This window comes from Balaenoptera acutorostrata, chromosome 7 (assembly GCF_949987535.1).
Source record: "Balaenoptera acutorostrata chromosome 7, mBalAcu1.1, whole genome shotgun sequence".
Classification (NCBI taxonomy): domain Eukaryota; kingdom Metazoa; phylum Chordata; class Mammalia; order Artiodactyla; family Balaenopteridae; genus Balaenoptera; species Balaenoptera acutorostrata.
This window is the reverse complement of record NC_080070.1, coordinates 107,797,089-107,818,240: the sequence shown is the minus strand read 5'-3', so window position 1 is coordinate 107,818,240 and position 21,152 is coordinate 107,797,089. Positions and strand designations below refer to the sequence as shown.

The following is a 21,152-nucleotide window of genomic DNA, read 5'->3' as shown; positions in this document are numbered from 1 at the left end:
TTGGGAAAGTCAATGAATCTTTCTGAGCCTCAGTTTTCTCACTTATAAAATGGGGTAATAATACATATTCCGTGCACCTCAGAGGGCTGGTGTGTGAGGACAGCACATAAATGCCTTTCGTAAACCGTGAATCATCATTTAAGCATCAGGGTCTCTTAATAATAATGCGACCACCATTGCAGTCATGATTTTAGGAACTGTGTCACCCTTGTGGGGACTTCAGACCCTTGGCCTCTTCCACATGACTGCAAGCAAATGAATCACGCTCATCTCATATTTGTGAAGTTGATATTTTGGAACTCCACTGGATCTGTTCAGTTTGCCGTGTCAGGTTTCACTCTGTCGGTGTTATTCTAGGATTCCAGCATTTTGAGATCATTTTGGATTTGGATTGTGCCCATCACATTACTATGTGTGATACTTCTAACCTGTGTCACCTACACAGTCGATCTCTCTGTCTCCTCGAGGTTTTCCAAGTTACTGGTTAAAATGTGCACCGAGACAGTACCAAAGCCAGTCTTGCTCTTCTGCGGTGGAGACCACTCTAAGCTTGGTTACGAGCAAACAATGGAAAGAGGCAGCATCGCTACCGCGTGCGGCTGTGAGGCCAGTTCTTTAAGTGTGACTCCTTTTCAAGTCATCTTTTTCCACCGCCCAACTACGGCCTCAATCTCTGGACAGGTTCTCGCTCTATCACTGCTGAATCTACTCTTTTCCAAGTTTATCAATGACCTCTTGATTCCCCAATCCAGAGGCACATTTTCTATGCCCACCTCCTCACGCTCTTTGAAAGCATCTGACAGCTCTTCCTCTGAACATCTCTCTTCCCTTGGCTTCTTGATGGCTTCTCAGTGGCTGTCAGTTTCTCTTAGGGACTCCCAATGGCTCCCTCATGCCTCCTTTGTAGCCCGACAGCCTACAGAGCAGGACTTCCCACCCAGCACTGTTGACACTTTGAGCTTGATGACTCTTCACCGGGAGGGACTGTCCTGTGTCTTGTATGTGTTTCGCAGCATCCTTGGCCTCTACCTGAGAGAAGCCAGGAGGACTCCTCCCCGACAACCAAAAATGTCTCCAGACATTGCCAAGTGTCCTCTGGGGGGACAAAATCACCTCTTTCCTGCCCTCCCCACCTTGAGAACCATCCCTATAGAGTAAGCCAACTACTAACTTAACCAGGCCTCCACCTTCATCCTGGGCTTGGGCTCAGTTTACATCTGCAGTGAAGCATGTTTGTGTTAGAATTTTAGTCCTGTTAATCCACCTCTGACTCATAATTCTGTTACCCCTGGTCCCTACTCTAAATGTAAACCCCTAAGGTTTTCTCCTCTCCTTTGTCTTATCTCCACGCTGCCTGTGCTGGGTCTACCCTGACCAGCTCCCGAGTTTTCTTTGCTCCCAAGCCTTTCCTTGTCAAGTTCTACAGTAAGGAAACTCTCCCACCTCCTGGTCTGGATGTGGCCTCCAAGCTCTGGACGTGGTTCTCAGCACTCATGAGTGGAGATGGTCACCGTTCACCCTGCTGCATGCTGGGCTGTGGATGGATGAGCGGCTTTTCCACTCCCCACTGCCAATTCTACATCATTACTTTTCAATCTTTGATCAAAAATTTCTGTTCCTCTGAATCTCATGCCATTTAGGTATTTTTTTCCCCCCAAACTACAGGTTTTGTCTGGCATCTTATTTCAATGAAATAGGATAGGGTAGAAAATAGTGTATTACCTGCAGGTAATAAGGATGAAGTATTGTTTTGAAGAACATGTGTTTCAGACACACACACACAGGAGTACCTATGCATGTATTGTGTTGGGATGTGAAGGGTCCTTCTCTCTGTGGGCTGTAGTTAAGACACGTTTGACCATCAGTGATCTAGATATACCTTCCATACCTTCTGACCTTCTGGGTAACACATTTATTAAAATCTCTGGTACTTGGCTTAAATGCTCTCCATTTTCAGGTCTTCCCACCAGACTGTGTAGCATGTGAGCCCACTTGGTTGACTGTTCAGTGCCCTGGCCTGCCAGCTCCTTGACCCCAACCTCCGTGACCATCTCACTCCTCTTATGCTCCAGCGATGGTTTATGAAGTTTCTTCACCAGGCACTGTAAACTTAGAGCCTAGAAACCTCTACCCTCAGAGTCCTTTGTCCTAATCCCCACATACTCTGGAAAGCAAGGACTTGGCCTGATGTATGTTTTGCTGTGACGCTCCCTTGCCTGGAGGCCAGCTGCCTTTCTAGAGGGAAGATCTGAGGAGAATGCAGCTCCTCAGAGTGTGGGTTGCACATGGGGCTCACGGTCTCTGGGGAGCCCTGGGTCACCCCGAGGGTGCCCGGCGCTCCTGCTCGCCTCAGGCTTCTATCACCTGCCATGTGGCCAGGCCAGGTCTCTCCGAACTACCATTATCGGAATTCAGAGGTTATTTCTTTCTCTCCACACACAGGTGACACTTTCCAGGTTCTTGGATCTTCAGGAAATGCACGAGGGAGACTAGTCGGGGGTTACTACTCAGAGGGTCATTTTCGCTGTCCCCTTTTAGAGGCACCTCAGCACTTGATTCTTGGGGCCCTTCTGGCCTACGGCGAAGTCCCCGCTTCCCCCAAGAACCCTCTCCGGGATTTGTGGGGTAGCAGCCTTTTTAGGGGTGCCTTGGCCCAGATGTGCTGGGTTGTTCATAAGCCTGACGTCCACCCTATAAGTTCTCTGCGTGGGTTGATAGCATTAATGCACATTTCAAAGCCTCCCAGAGCGTATATGTAATTAGACTCACGCTCTGACCCCAAGTGACAAAAGCAATGACTTCCGTTTCCTAAAGAGTAAAGCGGATTCCTCAGGGGGGTCTTCTCTCCACGGCCCACCAGACGCTATCAACCGCGTCCCCTGCGAGTGTCGCAGTGGACGTCTTGTCCTCCATGCCAGCTTGGTGACCTTTCCTGAACACAGCTGACCCTTCCCACCCCCAGGCTTTGCTCCTGCTGTTGCTTCAGCCCAGAATCCCCTCCACCCTTCCTTGCCCCTCAGGGCTCACCTAAATGCCAGCTTCTCTGTGTCACCGTCTCCTGTCAACTCAATCAGGATCAGGTCTCTGTGCTACATACTCACGGCATCCTGCTTTTATCTTCCCTTCTTGGTGCTCCTCTGATTCCACCTGGGGTCATAACCACTTACTCTTCCGCTCCGTTCCTCCCTAGACTGTAAGCCCCTCTGGGCAGGTGCCTTGTTGCAGCTCAGGTCCTCCTTCAGGGGCACACTGAGGTGCCCACTATGAGAGAATCATCAAATGCGACTCAAATTCACTCCTCTAAAGTCAGAGCAAAATGTTTCCAGAAAAACTCATCCTCCAAATCTATCATTACACTCGACAAATGGAAACCTTGCCTTTTTAGCCTTATTTTCTTGCCAGACTTCATTCAGCAGGTCCGGTGCCCAGCAGAGCCATGCAAACGAGCACTGAGGGTCTGCTGATCGAAGTGGGCGAAGCCAGGGCTGAAAAGTGCCCCAACGCTTTAGGCTGTTAGTAACCAGCTGGACATGCACTCTGTTTCCTGGGCCTCCTAACGCGCGCCGTCATCAGGTGAATTATCTCCGGGATGTTAGAATGTCTAGGAAAGCTAGATGAAAATTATAGTTCAGTAAATCCTTCCACAATAGGGGTTTAGCAAAGCGTCTGGGAGGCCACGTAGAAATACAGCTGAATTAAATATGAATCTTCTGTTATAATTAGAAAATATCACAGTAGAAGAAAATAATTGTGGATCAATCTTATGTTTGCTGAGTGGGTTTTATTACTATAGTACCTAGACAGAAGTATCTCTTTAGTGCTCCTTATTTCACGGATGAGGAATATGCTACCCAAAGTGGCACAGAAAGAGCCGAGGAAGTGTTGGGATGAAAACTCATCGTGCAGGGAATTCATTCCATTAAACTGCCTGGAGCCCTAGTGCCTCCTTTTTTTGCATTATCTTACAATAATTTCATCAATAGCTTACTGTATAGAAGCCACTATAGAGACCGGAGATATACACGTGGTCTTGTCTGCACACATTTTGAAACATAGTAGGAAAAATGCAACATGTACATGCTAACTATTCCAGGGAATATCAAGTGTATCCAGTGCTATGTCATAGTGAGACAGGCTGGGACCTGGGATCCTTTACTGCAGTGCTTGCACCTGGACAAACATCTCCTTGAGCAACAGAATACAAAGAAACTCTAAGGGACTAAAAATAACTGCAGGCATGGGCAGTTAGGGGCAATTATGAACGATAAGATACAAAAAGGCCACAAAGCAACTGCCATTTCTGAGATGCCGGGAGCAGAAACGGGGGACTGCCATGATCCCTGCACACAGCACCACCAAGGGGGTACGCAGATCACTTAAGCCGCCCCTCTGGCCCCACCCACTGATCCACCCCACCCTCACCCTATTTAAGGGACCAGCTCACCACCCCGCCTTGGGGGCGAGTCCCAGTAAACCCTTTCCTGAATTTGTCTGGCTTCTTATCAATTTCTGTTGATTAAAGAGTCCAAGAACCCCGGTGGGTAACAGTAGAAGTCCAGACACAGTGCTGGAAGGGCCACTTTGGACCCTCCCCCAGACGAGGCATTCCTCTTTAAATTAAATTGGGCTACGTAGGACTGACACATGGACCGTGATACCAATAGCCCAAATACCATCAGTCATCGAAAAATCACTAAGAGTATGGTCTAAATGCACCTCCCCGAGACCTCTCACCCACACCTTTCACTAACGACTCATAGAACAATACTTTGGGTGGCAGGAAAGATTTCCATCCCAACGGATAAGTGCCCAAGCTCAAATAACAAAGGGTACTTGGCCTTCTTCAGCAGGTTTCCCAAAGGTGGGCAGGAGCTCCGTACCTGGGGAGAGATGTAATTTTCCCCCATTTCTCTATGCAAAAACGCCGAAGCCCGTTGCTTCCTCGAAGGGCTGCAAAGCCTTCGTAGGGCACACTTGATGTTCCCGTGACGAACTGCAGTAATCTGAGTCTCTGCTCATTGTTGAAACGTTCCACCGCAGCCCAGAACCAGCGGATCACGAGATGCCCATCGTGATAACCTGAGCGGAGGAGGAGGGAGACCGAGAGGATGTGTACAGGGGAGGACGGAGTGTGGGGGGGGGAGATGAAATACACATCAGGTGTGCCAAGAACTGAACAGCAGCTCTTGATCTGCTGATTTCTCTCGTGATGGCCTTTAGGTAGGTCTAAAACAATTTGTATAACTGACCCAAATTTAAGAACAAAAGCCTATTTAGAAAACAAGCACTTTATAAAAAGGCTGTATGTTGTGAGGGATGTCCTCAGAGATGTTTGCTTTCTATTTAAACAACTGGGACCCCAGGAGTCCTTTTCCTGCCTGATATAAATGTAGACAAGGAGTGACGAGGCTCGGTAGAGATCTTTGGGGTTCCGAAGAGACAAAGCTCTCTACAAATACGATATTTCCTGGTATTGTCTTTGTTCTGATGTCTTAGCTCTTGGGACCCACGTACTGTGGAGCGTCTAGGACTTAAGAAAGGCTGGAGGTGAATGTCAAACTTGGTCAACGGAAGATGCCGGGCTCTCCAAGTGCCGTTGGAGCCGCTGCCCCCCAGTCAGCCCTGGGCCGCAAAGAGTTGGGCCCATGGAAGTAGTATGGGGCCTCTCACAGGACAGTAAGGAAACCAAGCTTGGAGCAATCACTTATGATAAGGTAAATGATTCCCCACTGACTGCAAATGCACGAAACACTCAAAGATGCAGAAATCTATGTGGACTTGGGCAGAAAGAAGGAAAGCTTCATAAGGGAAGGGAGGTGTGAGTTCAGCATGTGAAGGGTTTGTGTGAGTGCAGGAGGGGAAATAGAGAATGATAAAAATGAGGAATCAATATGCAGGGAACAGCAAGCCGACTAGACCAGCATAGAGGGGGTTCTGCTGAGGACTGAAGGGACCTTGCTGGGGGCTCAGAGGCCTTAATAGCTAGGCAGAGACATTATGACTTGACACCTTAGGTTGGTGGCTTTCCTACCAAGCCAGGAAGGGCCTAGTGGTCCCACAGAGGTTTCCTCCTACACGGCTGAGTGTACCGGGGAGACAAGGGAGGCTTAGATGATGGGCCCCTTGTTCACCCTCTATTATACTGATAGGGGTTTCTCTGTAATATTTTACATGAAGAAAGGATTTTCAGCTTAAACAACGTTCAAAGGTCTCTAAGTAATAAGGAGCTTGCTTGTTTTGTGGGGCGGGAAATGGCCTGATCAAAATAAAGGTTTCAGGAAGGCTGGTTTGGCAGTGTGAAGGTGAATAGCTAGGAGGGGTTAGACATTATATTTGGAGACATGACCGTTAGAACCGTGTTGCAGCAAACCAGGGTTGATGTGAAGAGGGCTTCACTTCTACAGGGAGCAGGACACGCTTTCTTGCCAGCGAATGACCCCGCTCTGGAGATGGCCTGTGGACGCTGGCGTTCTCCGGAACGCATCTCCACCGAGTTATGCCAGAGACAACCAGCAGGGATTACTGTCACCCCAAGGAAAGTCTAGGTTGGAAGCTGGCAGAAGGCATGGACCAGAGCCTACTTTGCACACGTACTGAAGTAAGGCCAAGTTTTTTGCAACCTTCAAAAAGTGATATTATTTTATATTTATATTATCACTACATATGGAATATATATATGAATACTATTCAGCCATAAAAGGGAATGCAGTAGTGAATCATACTACAACGTGAACACACCTTACTAAGTGAAAGAAGCCGGACCCAAAAGGCCACATGATACAGTATCATTCTATTTACATGAAATATCCAGCACTGGTACATCCACAGAGACAGAATGCACACTGAGGTTTGCTGGGGTGGGAGGATGGGGGAGGAAGGGGGAGCAACTGCTTCATGGGTCCAGGGTTTCCTTTGAGAATGAGGAAAACGTTCTGGAATTAGCTAGAGGTGATGGTTGCACCACATTGTGAGTGCAGAAAATGCCACCACTTTGGTCCCTTTAAAATGATCAATTTCATGTTATGTCAGTTTCACCTCAATAACATTTGTTAAGAAGTGAGGGATTGTGTCTTCGAGAGCTGATCGGTCAACAAGCCCCGCTCGCTCACCTCCCCGGTACTCAGCGTTGTTCCGCCAGTCGGCCAGGTCGATCTCCGCCGTGCCCGCGATCACCAGCTCCAGCTCCCTGGCATCGAACACGGAGACCAGCCTCGAGTCCACCACCTGAAATCCACATTAGGCCTCAGCCTCCAGGCTCAACCTCCTTGAGAGGTTATATTCATTATTATTTCTGTGGGTTAAGCTGGGAGGCCGACCACTGTTTACAACTTTTTTCCCCCAATGTGCTATCATGTTTAAGTTCAAAATCATGATCATTTTGAAACACAACCCCTTCATGAGCTGGGAACTCCAAAAAGGTCTGCTGCTTTTCACTACTATGATACACCCTCTCAGAAGGATGTTATGAATAAGCCTGACTTGACCTTCCATAGTCACATTTAAGTTTCCAAATAACATTGCCTTTTGAAGGCAAAAAGTCCAAGTCACTGTGAAGTGACTCAAGAGCTATTAGTGTTATCACTTCACTTAAAAGGGATCCTCTCCTTTACATAAAACTAGGACTTATTTCCTAGGAATGGACATTATATATTAAAATGACTGTCTTTTCCTTCCTTTCTCTCCTTACTTCCTGCCTTCTTCCTTCAATGATCTGGGAAGATCTGCTTGATTAGGGTTCTGAGCTCCGGCTTTACATCTTGTTGCCAAATGTATCAGGTACAACTGAACACCTGCAGTGGGTACCTCCTCTAATCAAACCAGTGGACCAGCCGGTCACCCACGCTGTTCTCCATCACAGCAGCAAAGAGAACCTTCCAACACCCAAACCCTTGTTTCTAAATTGCAGAAGTTTAACCATGTCAATTTTTGGTGCACACGAGGGCTAGCAGTCATCAGTGTCCTTTTTTTTTTTTTTTTTGATTACTATTGATCTCTGATGCTTTTTTTAAAAAACTTTTTTTAATTGAATGAAAGATTCTTTAAATTCTATAGTGCTTTATAATTTGCAAAAGTTTCACACACGTGATTTCATACAATCCCATAATAAGTCACTATCCTCCTGATTTGCCATCTCAGCATGGATCACGTGGCACAAAGTGACCCTAGGAGCATGTCTCCTTTTATTGTGTTTTGCTCTATTGCATTCTACAGATACTGCGTTTTTTACAACTTGAAGGGTTGTGGCAACCCTGCATCATCAGATGATGGTTAGTGTTTTCAGTAATAAAGTATTTTTTCAATAAGTTATGTACATTGTTTTTTCCAGACATAATGCTCTTGCACGCTTAATAGACTATAGTATAGTGTAAACATAACTCTTATTAGCACTAGGAAACCAAACAATTCATGTGACTCGCTTTATTGTGACACTGGCTTTATTGCCATGGTCTGGAACTAAACCTCTAATATCTCCGAGGTCTGCCTGTGTAAGAAAATAAAAATCAAGCAAGAGTGGACAATGCCCTCCAGTGCCTTCATTTCACTCATTTTTATTTCACCGAGTGAAAGGAGATGCAACACGCCCGTGTCTTGGCAGGAGGTCCATGTGTTTTCACAGGTGACACAGCAGGGCCACACCAATGCCAGTTTCGTGAGACCACAAGAGCTGGGTTTCCCAGAGAACTCTGACCCTTCACCCTCTAACCCCAGGAGGGCCTCTTTGCACGCTGGTGAGTAGAGCTGAGCCCTCTTCCTGCCTTGCTCTTCCTCTCCCTTCTCCTAACAAGCTGTGTCGGGGGTGAAGGCCTGGCCTGCCTGCCGGGCCTGGGTCTCACCTCGTAGAAGCCCCGGACCAGGGCCTCGGTCTGTTGCACCACTCCACGCTCCACCCGCCACCTCACCATCCTCTCGATGTACTCTTTCTTGTTCTTTTCTGTCACTTGGGTGTTGGCGCCTCCAGATTTTAACTCCCTCTCCGTTACCTTGTGGGGAAACAAAGATCATGATGCTTGTTGACTCAGCTTATCTTGCAGTGAGACAGATCGATTTTAGGAGGATGAACTCTTTGCAAAAAGTCCTCTTCACAAGCATTTGGCATCATTACCTTCTTGGTTCTTTTTCCTTTCCTGGAAGTTACTAGAAAGGTTCTGGTTGTTCTAAGCAGATACTTCAGTACCTTAGAAGCATTTTTGTTTTATAAAGAGGAAATGTGTTTCTTTAACTCAAGAGGCTTAATGGAAATAAAAGAAAAAGGCCCCTGGTTGTCCCTAAATGGACTGGAATGTCCTTATCCTATAGTCACATACTTGATTGCCCCAAATCCCAATTACATCAAATTCTTAACAGCCAAATTCTTCCCCAACCACAGCAGATCATTGGCAGGAAAACAGTGGAGGGTGGGAGGATAGTTTTGCAGCCAGGTATAAGAGTGGCTGAAGAGCGACAGCCTGACCTTGAGAAAGGAAACAGAGATTGAAGTCACCACGAAGTATGAAGATGCATGTTTGTTAGGACAAGCTAACAAGAAAAGTGATGATCTGTGCTTTATTGTTCTGAAAGGCAAGAAGGCACATAACATATTAGACATTTTTATCAAAAAGTGTTGGTGTTTGAAGGGGGTAAGCATCAGTTATCTTAAATTTGCTTAAGGGGTTCACCTTGCTGCTCAATGCTGTAAGAAAAATGAGGCATAACTGTACTTAGATACTGATTAAAAAATATATGTATATATTTGGCACTCATGGACAAGGTACCTAAACAAAACAGTTCACAGAAGTCTGTTGATTACATTTTCTTCTATCACTTGGGTGACTAGGGTAAATAGGAAATACTTGCCAATTATAACATAATAATTGCCACCCAAGATCCATATTCTTTGGAGCCTCTGGATTTTAGCTGCCCAGTTAAAGACTATTTCCTGACACTAAGTGTGTGATGTAATCAAATTCTGGCCAATAAGGTATAAACGGGGGTGTTGTATGGCACTTTCAGGGGGCCTCCTTAAAGGGAGGGGCTGTGCCCCTTTGTCCTGCTACTTCAGACACGGACGTGATGGTTGGGGCACCGTATGCATCTGGGTCATGAGTGCAGGTGGCCATCGTAGGGACCGCAGCCTTGGGTTGCCTGCCTCCACACTTTTATGTGCGAGAAAAATATACTGTTAGTTTCCGCAGGGTCATTGGGTTTCTTCATTAGCAGCTGAACCTAACCTTAACTAATACACCCAGGAAAAGCCCATGGTGTCTTTCAGCTGCATCTGTCTGTCTGCTCTTCACTCCATAACTTGCCAAAAGAAGGGCTGAGACTCGACTTTCTAAAACCAAAATCATCGTTCTTGGTGACCTCATTTGAAAAGAAACAGGATCGTTTAAGCTTTAAACAGATAGATATTATTCTAGATCTATAACACATCCTTATTTTTATCACTGGGAACATTTTGAACTTTCTCTGAGTTGTTCAACTCCTACGCTATATACACCTGAAGAATCGCTCTTTTTATTTTCAACGTTATTTTTTTCCCTCTAATTTATGTACTTAGTCATTTGTAGTTTACTTGACTTCTTCCTGCATCCATGGAATAAAATTTAAGTGCTATAAATGGCCATACAATGAAAAGCAAGTTTCTCTCCCACCTCATCTCCTAGCCATACAATCTCCCTACTTGGAGAAAATCACCCTTCCTTCCCTTCCAGGGAAGGGGAACGTATACACTAGGGATGTATACATGTATCAGCGTATAAACTAGGGAATATGTATAGATCATCTCTTTTCCCATAAATGGTAGCATATTATACACACTGTTCATCATCATACTTTTTCAATTAAAAATACACCTTGACCATTGTTTCATACCAATTTAGACCTGTCTTATTCTTTCTTTGTTGTTGTTATACTACCCGGTTTATTGTTTATGATTTATATGTAAACGGATGGGCTGGGGTGTCAGACCACACATCCCACTAGCCCACTATTCCACTGTGTGAGTGACTCATCATTTATTTCACCAGTGCTCTACTGCTGAACATTTAGATTGGTTCGGATCTTTTGCAATGATCAACAACGCTGCAGCGAAGATCCGAATCCATTAGTCATTTCAATTGGATGTGAATATGTCTGTAGGGCAAATTTCTAGACGCAGACGCTGAGTCAAAGGCAGGTGCATTTAGAATGAGGATAGATATCACAAAGGTGCCTTTCATAGAGGATGAAGCAAACTTCTGCTTACTCCCACCTACACTCCTGTATAGAGTGCCTGTTTCTCTACACCATCTCCAGAATAGAATACTGCTAAGCTTTCTGATTCTTGACATTCTCATGAGGGAAAATGGTATTTCACAATGCTTTAATTTGCATTTTAAAAAGTAGTGAATGAGGGTGAGTATTTCCTTCCCTGGGAACTATCTACTTATATTCTTTGCTAATTTTCTATTGTGATGTCCATCATTTCTTACCAATCTGCAGAATCTCTTCCTATATTGAAAGAAATAGCCTTTTGTCTGTTTTATGCATTACAATGTAGTAAATATTATGCCATTTTTACTTTATGTTGTATTTTTGCCATGCAGTATTAAAAAAGTAATTTTAGTTGACTGTCTCAATCTTTTCCTTTATGACTTTGAAAGTTTGTGTCACATCTATAGCAGCATTCCTTACTGCAAGATTAAAAAGAAAAATCCTTTCATTTTCATCTTTTTGTTGTTTTTTTAAACATTCAGCTTTTTCACCCACGTGGAATTTATTTTAGCATAACGTGTTAGGTTTGGGATCTAACTTAAGTTTTTTAAAGTTGGGTTCCCATTTGTCTTAATATATTTTCCTAAATAATTGTGTTTATTTTACAAATTTACCCTCTACTATAGGGCAAATGTAAAGGATGGGCTAAAAAGTAGTCATGCAGAGGAATAGTGTATTTTACACGTTCCTCTGGTATACAGGAAGACAGTTAAATGAATCGTATATTCTTGAACATATTTACAACATATAGTTGTAAGAAGAAATAATTTTTTGTCAAATATAGAAGAGAATATTCTTCAGAGGTATGTTTTACACACAGGCAATGCACCAGAACAGTGACATTTTCCAGGACCTGTCCAAGATGCTTGATTGAGCTGTGGGTGATGGGAGGTCTGCAAGGTTCAGTGGGTAACTCTCAGCACGCTGTCCACAGTCACGCAATGTACTTATAAAGTAAACCAGCTTAATTCTCACAACACCCCATTACAAATTACACACGTCATGGAACCTCTTGTAAATGATATTCTCAAAACCTTAATTGCTAAATCTGCTCAGGCTGTGGTTGGTCTGATAAAACCGTAACCCAGAAAAATTCAATGTTATATAAACACCGGTAGAAAAAGAAATGGGAAGCTTATCTTATTAAATAGTACTGAAGTATATGCATTTTGGAGAAGTAAATATCTGGATGCTAGTGATAAAAAGAAGTATTATTGTAGTTGCACAGATAAGAGAAATACCTCACAGATGTATTGCACACTTTACAAAAATGCTTTCTGATCCATTATCACATGTGATTTTCAAAAAACTCTATAAACTAGATCCATGTCAAAACAAGAAAAAGAAGACATGGGTACCTTTAATAAAGGGAATAGTCCTCAAAGAATTATATCTTAAATGAATGACAGTCCTTGTTTTTAAACACAAAATCCTATTACTATGTGATCCAGCAATCCCTCTTCTGGGTATATATATCCAAAAGAATTGAAAGCAGGGACTTGAACAGATATTTGTACACCTGTGTTGATACCAGCATTATCCACACTACCCAAAAGGTGGAAACCACCTAAGCGTCCATCAACATATGAATGGCTAAACAAAATATGGTATTTACATACTATGGAATATTATTCAGCCCTAAAAAAGGAGGCAATCCTGTCACATGCTATAACATGGGTGAACCTTGAAGATATTACGCCAAGTGAAATAAACTGGTTGTGAAAAGACAAACACTGTATGATTCCACTTATATGAGGTACTCAGAGTAGCTAAATTCAGAGAAAGAAAAAGCAGAATGGTTGCCAGGGACTGGGGAGGGGAGAAATGGGGAGCTATTGTCTAATGGGCAGAGCTTCAGTTTTTCAAGATGAAGAAGTTCTGGAGATGGTTGCACAACATTGTGAATCTACTCAACCACACTGAATGGACTGTAGCCTTCAACATGGTTAAGATGGTAAATTTCATGGTACGTGAATTTTCCACAGTAAAAACCAAAATGTCTTTTCCAAGACCCACATCTCACAAACCTGGCCAAAAACTTCTTCATTAACTGTGAATGTGAGGTCGAGGATGTCTGTGATGTTGTTGTCCTTCATCCATTGCAAGCTCTGGTGGAATTCCTCATCCAGATATTCCAGGTCACTCAAATCACAGGGCCTGGGTGTATTCAAAGGGAGAAAGGTAAACGGATTGTTTCAATAAACAGCTGCCCAGACCTCATGCCAAAATGTGGTTATGTCACTCCTGGCTAAAGTGACACAGACATATTCTAACAATTGGATACTTTTGAATATACTGATGAATCTTTTCAGTTCATTCAGTAGTTTTTGACTGGAAAAGGAAATTTTAAAATGTTTACAATAATAAACACAAAACAATTATTGACTCAGGGACTCTCCATGGCCGTTGGAGAAGAGTATCATTTGAAAACAACCAAATTATAGACAGATCAATTCTTTTTTATTTCCTTTTTCTTCTTCCAGTTTTATTGAGATATAATTGACAATACGGCACTGTATAAGTTTAAGGTGCACAGCATAATGACTTACATACAAGGACAGATCAATTCTACTTAGTAGTTTCATGCAATGCTTGTAATGTTACTATATTTATATAAACTGATTTATATCTGTTACATGATGTTCTCTTATGCTTACATAAAATCTCCAAATGCATTTTTATTGGACTAAAAGGTTTATGTGATATCTAAGCACTCAAAAAAGTAAATCACCATACACCTAACAGGAATGATTAGGGAAAAACAGGGACAAAAGGGTCAGAGGTGTCAGAGAGGCCAGCGCCTCTGGTCCCACAGGCAGGGCCGGGTGGACACTTACAGTCTCAGGAGTGCCTTATAGAAGGGCCTTGTGAAGAAAGCATCCAGAAGGTACTGATGGATCAGAGCCAGGCCTAGGATTCGACCACTAAACCTGAACCTGGAACACAGACAAGGCAGAGCAACTGAAGGGCAGGTGGGAAATTACACTGTTAAATATTTTCATTTGCAGTGTTATCTGATGTGTTTCTTCATAGTACTCATCTTAAGCCGCTTGAAAAATCTGCCAATTGATGACACAATGGAGGCACCCATTCTTCTTATTCTTTACCATAAACAATGGCTATGAACTTGGTATGTACCAAGGAACCCTCCTCTCCCCCAAGTACCCAAATAGAATCATTTTGCTGGAATCCTTTTCTCAGACCTGAGAGTATAAGGACCTAAGTGATGAAAAGAGCTGGTGGAGGGGAATTCTGGGACCCTAGACAAACAGCATTTTAAAAAAATTATTTATTTATTTATTTTCTTTGAACACATTTTTTTTTTAAACATCTTTATTGGAGTATAATTGCTTTACATTGTTGTGTTAGTTGCTGCTGTATAACAAAGTGAATCAGCTATACGTATACATATATCCCCATATCTCCTCCCTCTTGCATCTCCCTCCCACCCTTCCTATCCCACCCCTCTAGGTGGTCACAAAGCACCGAGCTGATCTCCCTGTGCTATGCGGCTGCTTCCCACTAGCTATCTATTTTACATTTGGTAGTGTACATATGTCCATGCCGCTCTCTCACTTTGTCTCATCTTACCCTTCCCCCTCCCCATGTCCTCAAGTCCATTCTCTACATCTGCGTCTTTATTCCTGTCCTGCCCCTAAGTTCTTCATAACCATTTTTTTTTTAGATTCCATATATATGTGTTAGCATACTGTATTTGTTTTTCTCTGACTTCACTCTGTATGACAGACTCTAGGTCCATCCACCTCACTACAAATAACTCAATTTTGTTTCTTTTTATGGCTGAGTAATATTCCATTGTATATATGTGCCACATCTTCTTTATCCATTCATCTGTCGATGGACACTCAGGTTGCTTCCATGTCCTGGCTATTGTAAATAGTGCAAACAGTCAGAAATGAACCTGAGGATCTGAATCTAAGGATATGGAAAGTTTTCTGGACCATGCCACCTGAAGGTCTAATGTGTGCCTGACCCTATGCTGGGAGGTGGGGGACTTGAGTATGAATCACATATGGCGGTTGTGCTCATGGTCAGTGGGGAGAAGTACGTAGAGTCCCACTGTGGTAAGTGGTAAGTGGAGCCTACATCGTCACACAAGAAGAACAAGGTCTCTGCTGGGAGGAACTGATCACATAGACCTGGTCACCTCCAGATGTAAGGGCCTTCACTGATTTAAAACCTTGTTGGGGCAAACTGCTTCCTGGCAGTTTTGCTGGTGATCTGCCTAGCTGCGTGCTACGGCTCCCGAGAGCTTGGTCCCATTGTTGCCCTGCTCCTAAACCAGTTTCCCATCTGCCTGGTCTAGCACGCTGGTTCCCTCACCCTGTGTTCTGCTCATTCCTGGTACCTACCTGCATGATTGGGGTCTCTCCTTTCTCTTCCTATCTAACTAGATTTTCACCTAAGCATAGACTTAGCTGTGACTTTTTTCAGATCCTCCCAGTTGGAATTTCCAACTAAGCCATGACCTTTCATGAGGCTCTTTTTAGACTCAAAAGGCTCTGTACTCTGTAACTGCTATAAAAATGGTTTAAATGAATAGATGATCAGATCCTGTAATAAGTGTAATCATAAGCAGCACTTCAAATTGCCATTTTGGAAGGAGTCGATTCTTTTTGCGTGAAATAACACGTAAATATTATTGACTCCGGGGAGACCAGAGGCGAGTAGAACGTTAGTAAAGGTGCTAAAGGGGCACCGTGGATGGGGAGGCTCATGGAACAGCTGAACATCTTACAGTCCTTGAGGCCGGGGTACACCATCGGTGCTGCATCCCCCAGTGGTCTTTCCTGATACCCCAATAACCAACGGGTCCCCAACATGGCGGCCACAATCCTGCATACTCCATGCAGGCTTACCCACTCTAAAGGACTCTGAGGCATCACAACTGATGTTCCTAACATGATGTGGGGCTGTGGCCACGTGGTGGAGATGGCGAGACCACCCACAGTGGCAAGAGAGCAAACGTCAACACAGAGGTGCCTGCCAAGAAACTCCCTCACTTAGAGGTGGCCCTGAAAGGCCTAGTAAAGAGAAATGGTAATCTCAGCAGGCAGTAGTGTCTGCAGAAATGGAATAGATAAAAATATTACATGAGAATACTATTTTCAGCTCAATGTTGAAAAAGGGACTATCTCAATAAATTGTAAATTCTCCAGCAAAATACACATTATTCAAATCTGTTCAAGAAGAAGAACTTAAATAGACAAATGACCATAGTATAAACTAGAAAACTTTGAGGAAAAAGGACTATATTCAAAATTGATGCTGGGATACTCCATATATGGACAGAAAACACCCCTACTATTTAAATAGCTCCAGAAACCAGAAAAGGGTAGAAAACTTCTTACTTCATCATTATGAGCTACCATAACCACAAAATGGAATCTGGAAAAGAGTAAAGGAAAGGAAACTAAAGACATCTCACTTATACACTAAAAACGTCACAAATAAAACACAAGAGAAAGTACCAGTCCATTCCCTGAATAATGCCAGATGATTAAGGATGTTTGATTTTAGGAAACTAAGGACAATTGACTATCAGGCATTCTATTATTAAAATTAATAACGATGTCAAGAGACAAAAATCATATGGCTTTTCTTTTTTTTTTGGTTAGAAGCTGAAAAGTTACTTGAAAATATTCACCGTCTATGATATCACTTATATGTGAAATCTAAAAAAATGATACAAATGAACTTATTTACAAAACATAAATAGACTCACAGACTTAGAAAACAAACTTATGGTTACCAAAGGGGAAAGGTGGTGGGGAGGGATAAATTAGGAGGTTGGGATTAACATATACACACTAGTATATATAAAATAGATAATCAACAAGGTCCTACAGTATAGCCCAGAGAACTCTACTCAATACCCTGTGATAACCTATATAGGAAAAGAATTTGAAAAAGATTATATATATATATATGTGTGTGTTTATATATATATATATGTGTGTGTGTGTGTGTGTGTTTTTATATATATATATATATATATGAATCACTTTGCTGTATATCTGAAACTAACACAACATTGTAAGTCAACTGTACTCCAATATAAAATAAAAATTAAAAAAAAATGGGGTAAAAGGGGACCAAGAAAAAAAAATATCCACTGTCAATTTCTGAAGAAAAGAAATCTTTGTAGTAAACCAGGAATAGAAGAATACTTCCTTACATAATGAAGAACATTCATATCAGCGTCATATCTGACAATAAAAATACAGGATGCTGGTTACCACCACCCTTCACAATGTTCCATCACTTGTAGTCACTGTAACTCATTACAAGTGAAACATGGGAAACAGATTAGAAATAACGTTTATGGAATGCCTATTGGGCCAACACATATTATGTTATCTCGTTGATCCTTGCTACAACTCTATTTTATGACTACTACTATCTTCATTTCACAAGAAATCTAGGGTCAAGAATTAGCCCCGGGCAAGTGGTACAGTGGGGAAACTGACCCATATCTGCCAGAAGCCAGACCAAGCCTTTTCCTTTGTGTCCATTTTGAGAAGCTGGACAGTAGTGAGGTTAGTCCTCTGGTCCAGGGGCCAGGCTGCCTGGTGTGTGACCTCGTGCCAGGACTTAACCACCTATTCTTTATTTCTTCTTCTGGAAAACTGCACTCTTCAAGTGATAGCTATTATTATTTTATGTTGGCTTCCAATACCTCCTTGTGCTAATTAGGAATATTTTGAGTCAACTAACCTTCAACTAGTTTAAGCCAAAGGGGGAATTCATTGTAAGGTCCTGGCAGTGTCTCAAGAAATGGAGGGTCAGGAATGCAGCTGAGCGTCAGGTACTGGGGTGACTTCACCCTCCCTCATCCAATGTCTCCCCTTAGCTCCTCTCTGTGCATGTCTGCTCCTTTCTTCTCTCTCACTGCCAACACTGCTCATGTTTTTCAGCCTGGAGTTCAAGCCCCTAGAGAGACCAACTTGACTTTCACTGACCTAGGTCCAAATTTCCAGCATGATTCCGTGATTGTCCCAACTCAGGTTGGATGTCCACCCTGCCCCAGTCCTGAGCGGTCAGGAAAGCAGGGTCTGGGGAGGAGATCTCGGAGGCTGGTGTCTTGCTCAGCACTTTGAAGCTAGGATCACCGTGGCTTGCCTCTCCACCAGGGGCTGGGATCAGATGGAGGGTGGCAGATGGGGTTGTTTTTAGCACATGGGACTGCAACGCAGACCACCCACTGAGAATTGTTTATTTGCTTTGAATGGGGTCAGGCATAAGATGGAATTTCTAAAGACAAAATTATATTGGTTTCACAGGCTGATGTGGGCAACTGGTAGGCCCTTGATATTTTTTCATAGCTGGGCAAGCAATCCATGATAATGTGGTTTGGCTTTATATAAACACAGACAGGATGGCTCATAGCCAGTCCAGTACGTACAGTAAAATCTATTCCAGAGAGATGAGCTATGATCTGGGATGTGTTAGTACAGAGCATAATACAGGGACTGTACAATTCAAATCCAAACAACAGCTTAAAAGGCAGAGATGGGCATGGAAAGCCTTTCCCAGCTGATGAATTGCCCTGACAGTCTCACGAGAAAACATCATCCAGGGCTTGTACACCTCCTTTATTTATCTCACCCAGCTTCAACAACTGCTTGCTAGGAAATTGACTGTGCTTGTTGTCAACATTGGTTGGAAATGTGTAGGAGTTAGGAGATGGAAAGAAAGTCCTTTTCTTTAGCCTCTGGATTGATCACTGGAGAAACTATCCAGATAATTTAAGCAAAACAAAACAAAAACAGTTTATGTTTTGACCTAAGTTATTTGGCACAAATAAAGAGTTCTAAGGATCAATGAAAGTGAGTGTCTACCGAAGGAGCGGCCTTCTCCTCCCCTGCCCACAGTGGGCATTTGTTACTTTACTATCCAGGCCCCAGGGTCTCCAGTTTGCGAGCCCACCTCCGCCCCCTCCGTGTGAACGTGCAGGACCTTAGGTACCCCTTCTATTCAGGGGACCCTCGAGGGGTCTCATCTGATGCCGTAGGCCAGCCCTGCTCCTGGGTGTGGCGCTGTTCCTTCTTTTTTCTGGGCTGCCATTCCTGACGCCATACTGATCTCAGCACATCCCCAGGGATGGTTACTGTGTTGCAGGTTCTGGTACCACTGCCCCCAGGCTGCTGCCCAAGATGTGTTCTTCTGAGTGGCCTGTGCTCATTTCCACTTGGCTGGTAGGGAAACAGCTGCTCTGTGTTGACCTGCTCTGGTTAGAGGGGCCTCACAGCAGAGTTGCTGGGGCCCCGAGGATTTCATGGGCCTGCTTTGGAAGTTCACCCACTGTCCTCTCATCGCTTGGCTAGCAAAGTCAGGGTGGGCTTAGGGGACAGCTATCCCCACGCATTCACATCTGAACCTCAGCGCTGCTGGTCACTTGTTGGGCCATTCTTCTGCTTCTCTTGGGCTGTACTGTTTCTGAGGACCCCAGATTCCCTGCTTGCAACGTGCCTTCTGTTGCCCCACCGTGTCCTTCGCAAGCACGTGGGACATGCCCACAGGATCTGATCCCAATGATGGGCACCATGCAACTTCTCTTCACTGGAGAGGCCTCGGCTTCCAGGTAAATCAGCAGATAAATGTGCACACAACGTGGAGGACACGAGGAGATAAGGTACGTCCCCCGACCGCATGTCCCAGTCATGTCTAAATCCACGTGCCAGCTACACCAGGCCGGGTCCCACCTGGGACCCTCCCCCTGGTACTAGAGGTTGGGTCTCAACCTTTCCTCCATCCCAACCACCTGAAGAATATGACACCCTGAGGGGTCAGGAACGAGGCCTTCCTCCACCAGTAATCCTTAAGTTGGGGGGGAAGACCGAGTTTCCCTCTGGCTCCCTCTTGGGTGTAATATGAAAACTCCCCAGGAGATTTTGATTGGCCATCAACTTAAGATGTGTTACTGACTTTTAAAAAACACATGAGCCATTTTTTTTTTTTATTTACTGATAAGAGATGATTCCACAGAAACCCATTTGGACCTAAGACATCACAAAAAGATGTTCGTATATCAAAATACAAAGAACCCCATATTTAATAGGAAAAAAAAATCCTCTTCATTGAGAGCCAGTCAAATATGGGTCTCTTGAGAAGGCCTGGTCTGTCTTCCTTCAGGGGAGGAATGTGGACAGCTCACAGATTTCTCAGCCTAGCCCCACCCACCTTGCGTTGTTTTTTTTTTTAAGATTTGTTTTTTTGATGTGGACCATTTTTAAAGTCTTTATTGAATTTGTTACAATATTGTTTCCGTTTTATGTTTTGGTTTTTGGCTGCGAGCGAGGCATGTGGGATCCTAGCTCCCTGACCAGGGATCAAACCCGCATCCCCTGCCTTGGAAGGTGAAGTCTTAACCACTGGACCACCAGGAAGTCCCCACCCTGTGGTTTATAGAAACATCCCTTGGACTAAATTCTTCTCAAATCCTTGGTTTTCAATATGTCGCAAGTTTTTGTTTTTTGGTATCACCAACCCTGACCCTCTTACCAAAGAAAAATAACAGAATTGGGTATTTTTTAGTGTAAAGAAAAACGTAAGCAACATAGACAACATCAAATAAAAGTGCATCAACCCCATCTCCCGAGGCAACGTTCTTGACCCTGGTGGGTCTTTCCCCCGAACATCAGCAGTGAGCACACACATGCCTATGTGAATGGGGTCGCCTTGCCACTCCTGCTCCTCTGAAACCTCCTGTTTTCACACCACGGCACAGCCCAGAGACCCTCACATATCTGCAAACATAGGTTTTCATCATCCAATTTAAATAGACTTCAAAGTACTTCATTTTCTGAATGTTCTCTGCTTGGTTTGGCCCTTCCCACTCTGATGGAAACCTAAGTGGTTTTCATCTTTACGCATCTGCTCACAGGTATTGGAGGGGG

The 21,152-nt window shown here is 43.8% G+C and overlaps 1 protein-coding gene across 3 annotated transcripts in view; it reads right to left on the bottom strand.

Annotated features, from left to right (window-relative positions):
- The window catches only part of HECW1 (HECT, C2 and WW domain containing E3 ubiquitin protein ligase 1), a 314,499-nt gene that overhangs the window by 3,909 nt on the left and 289,438 nt on the right, over positions 1–21,152 (bottom strand). For all 3 annotated transcript variants that reach the window (XM_007187728.3, XM_057549480.1, XM_057549481.1), the window contains 5 exons: positions 14,070–14,168; positions 13,260–13,389; positions 8,835–8,981; positions 7,110–7,224; positions 4,881–5,079 (listed from right to left, as the gene is read on the bottom strand). In XM_007187728.3, coding sequence (XP_007187790.2) covers positions 4,881–5,079; positions 7,110–7,224; positions 8,835–8,981; positions 13,260–13,389; positions 14,070–14,168 — 690 coding nt within the window. The remainder of the gene's footprint in view (positions 1–4,880; positions 5,080–7,109; positions 7,225–8,834; positions 8,982–13,259; positions 13,390–14,069; positions 14,169–21,152) is intronic.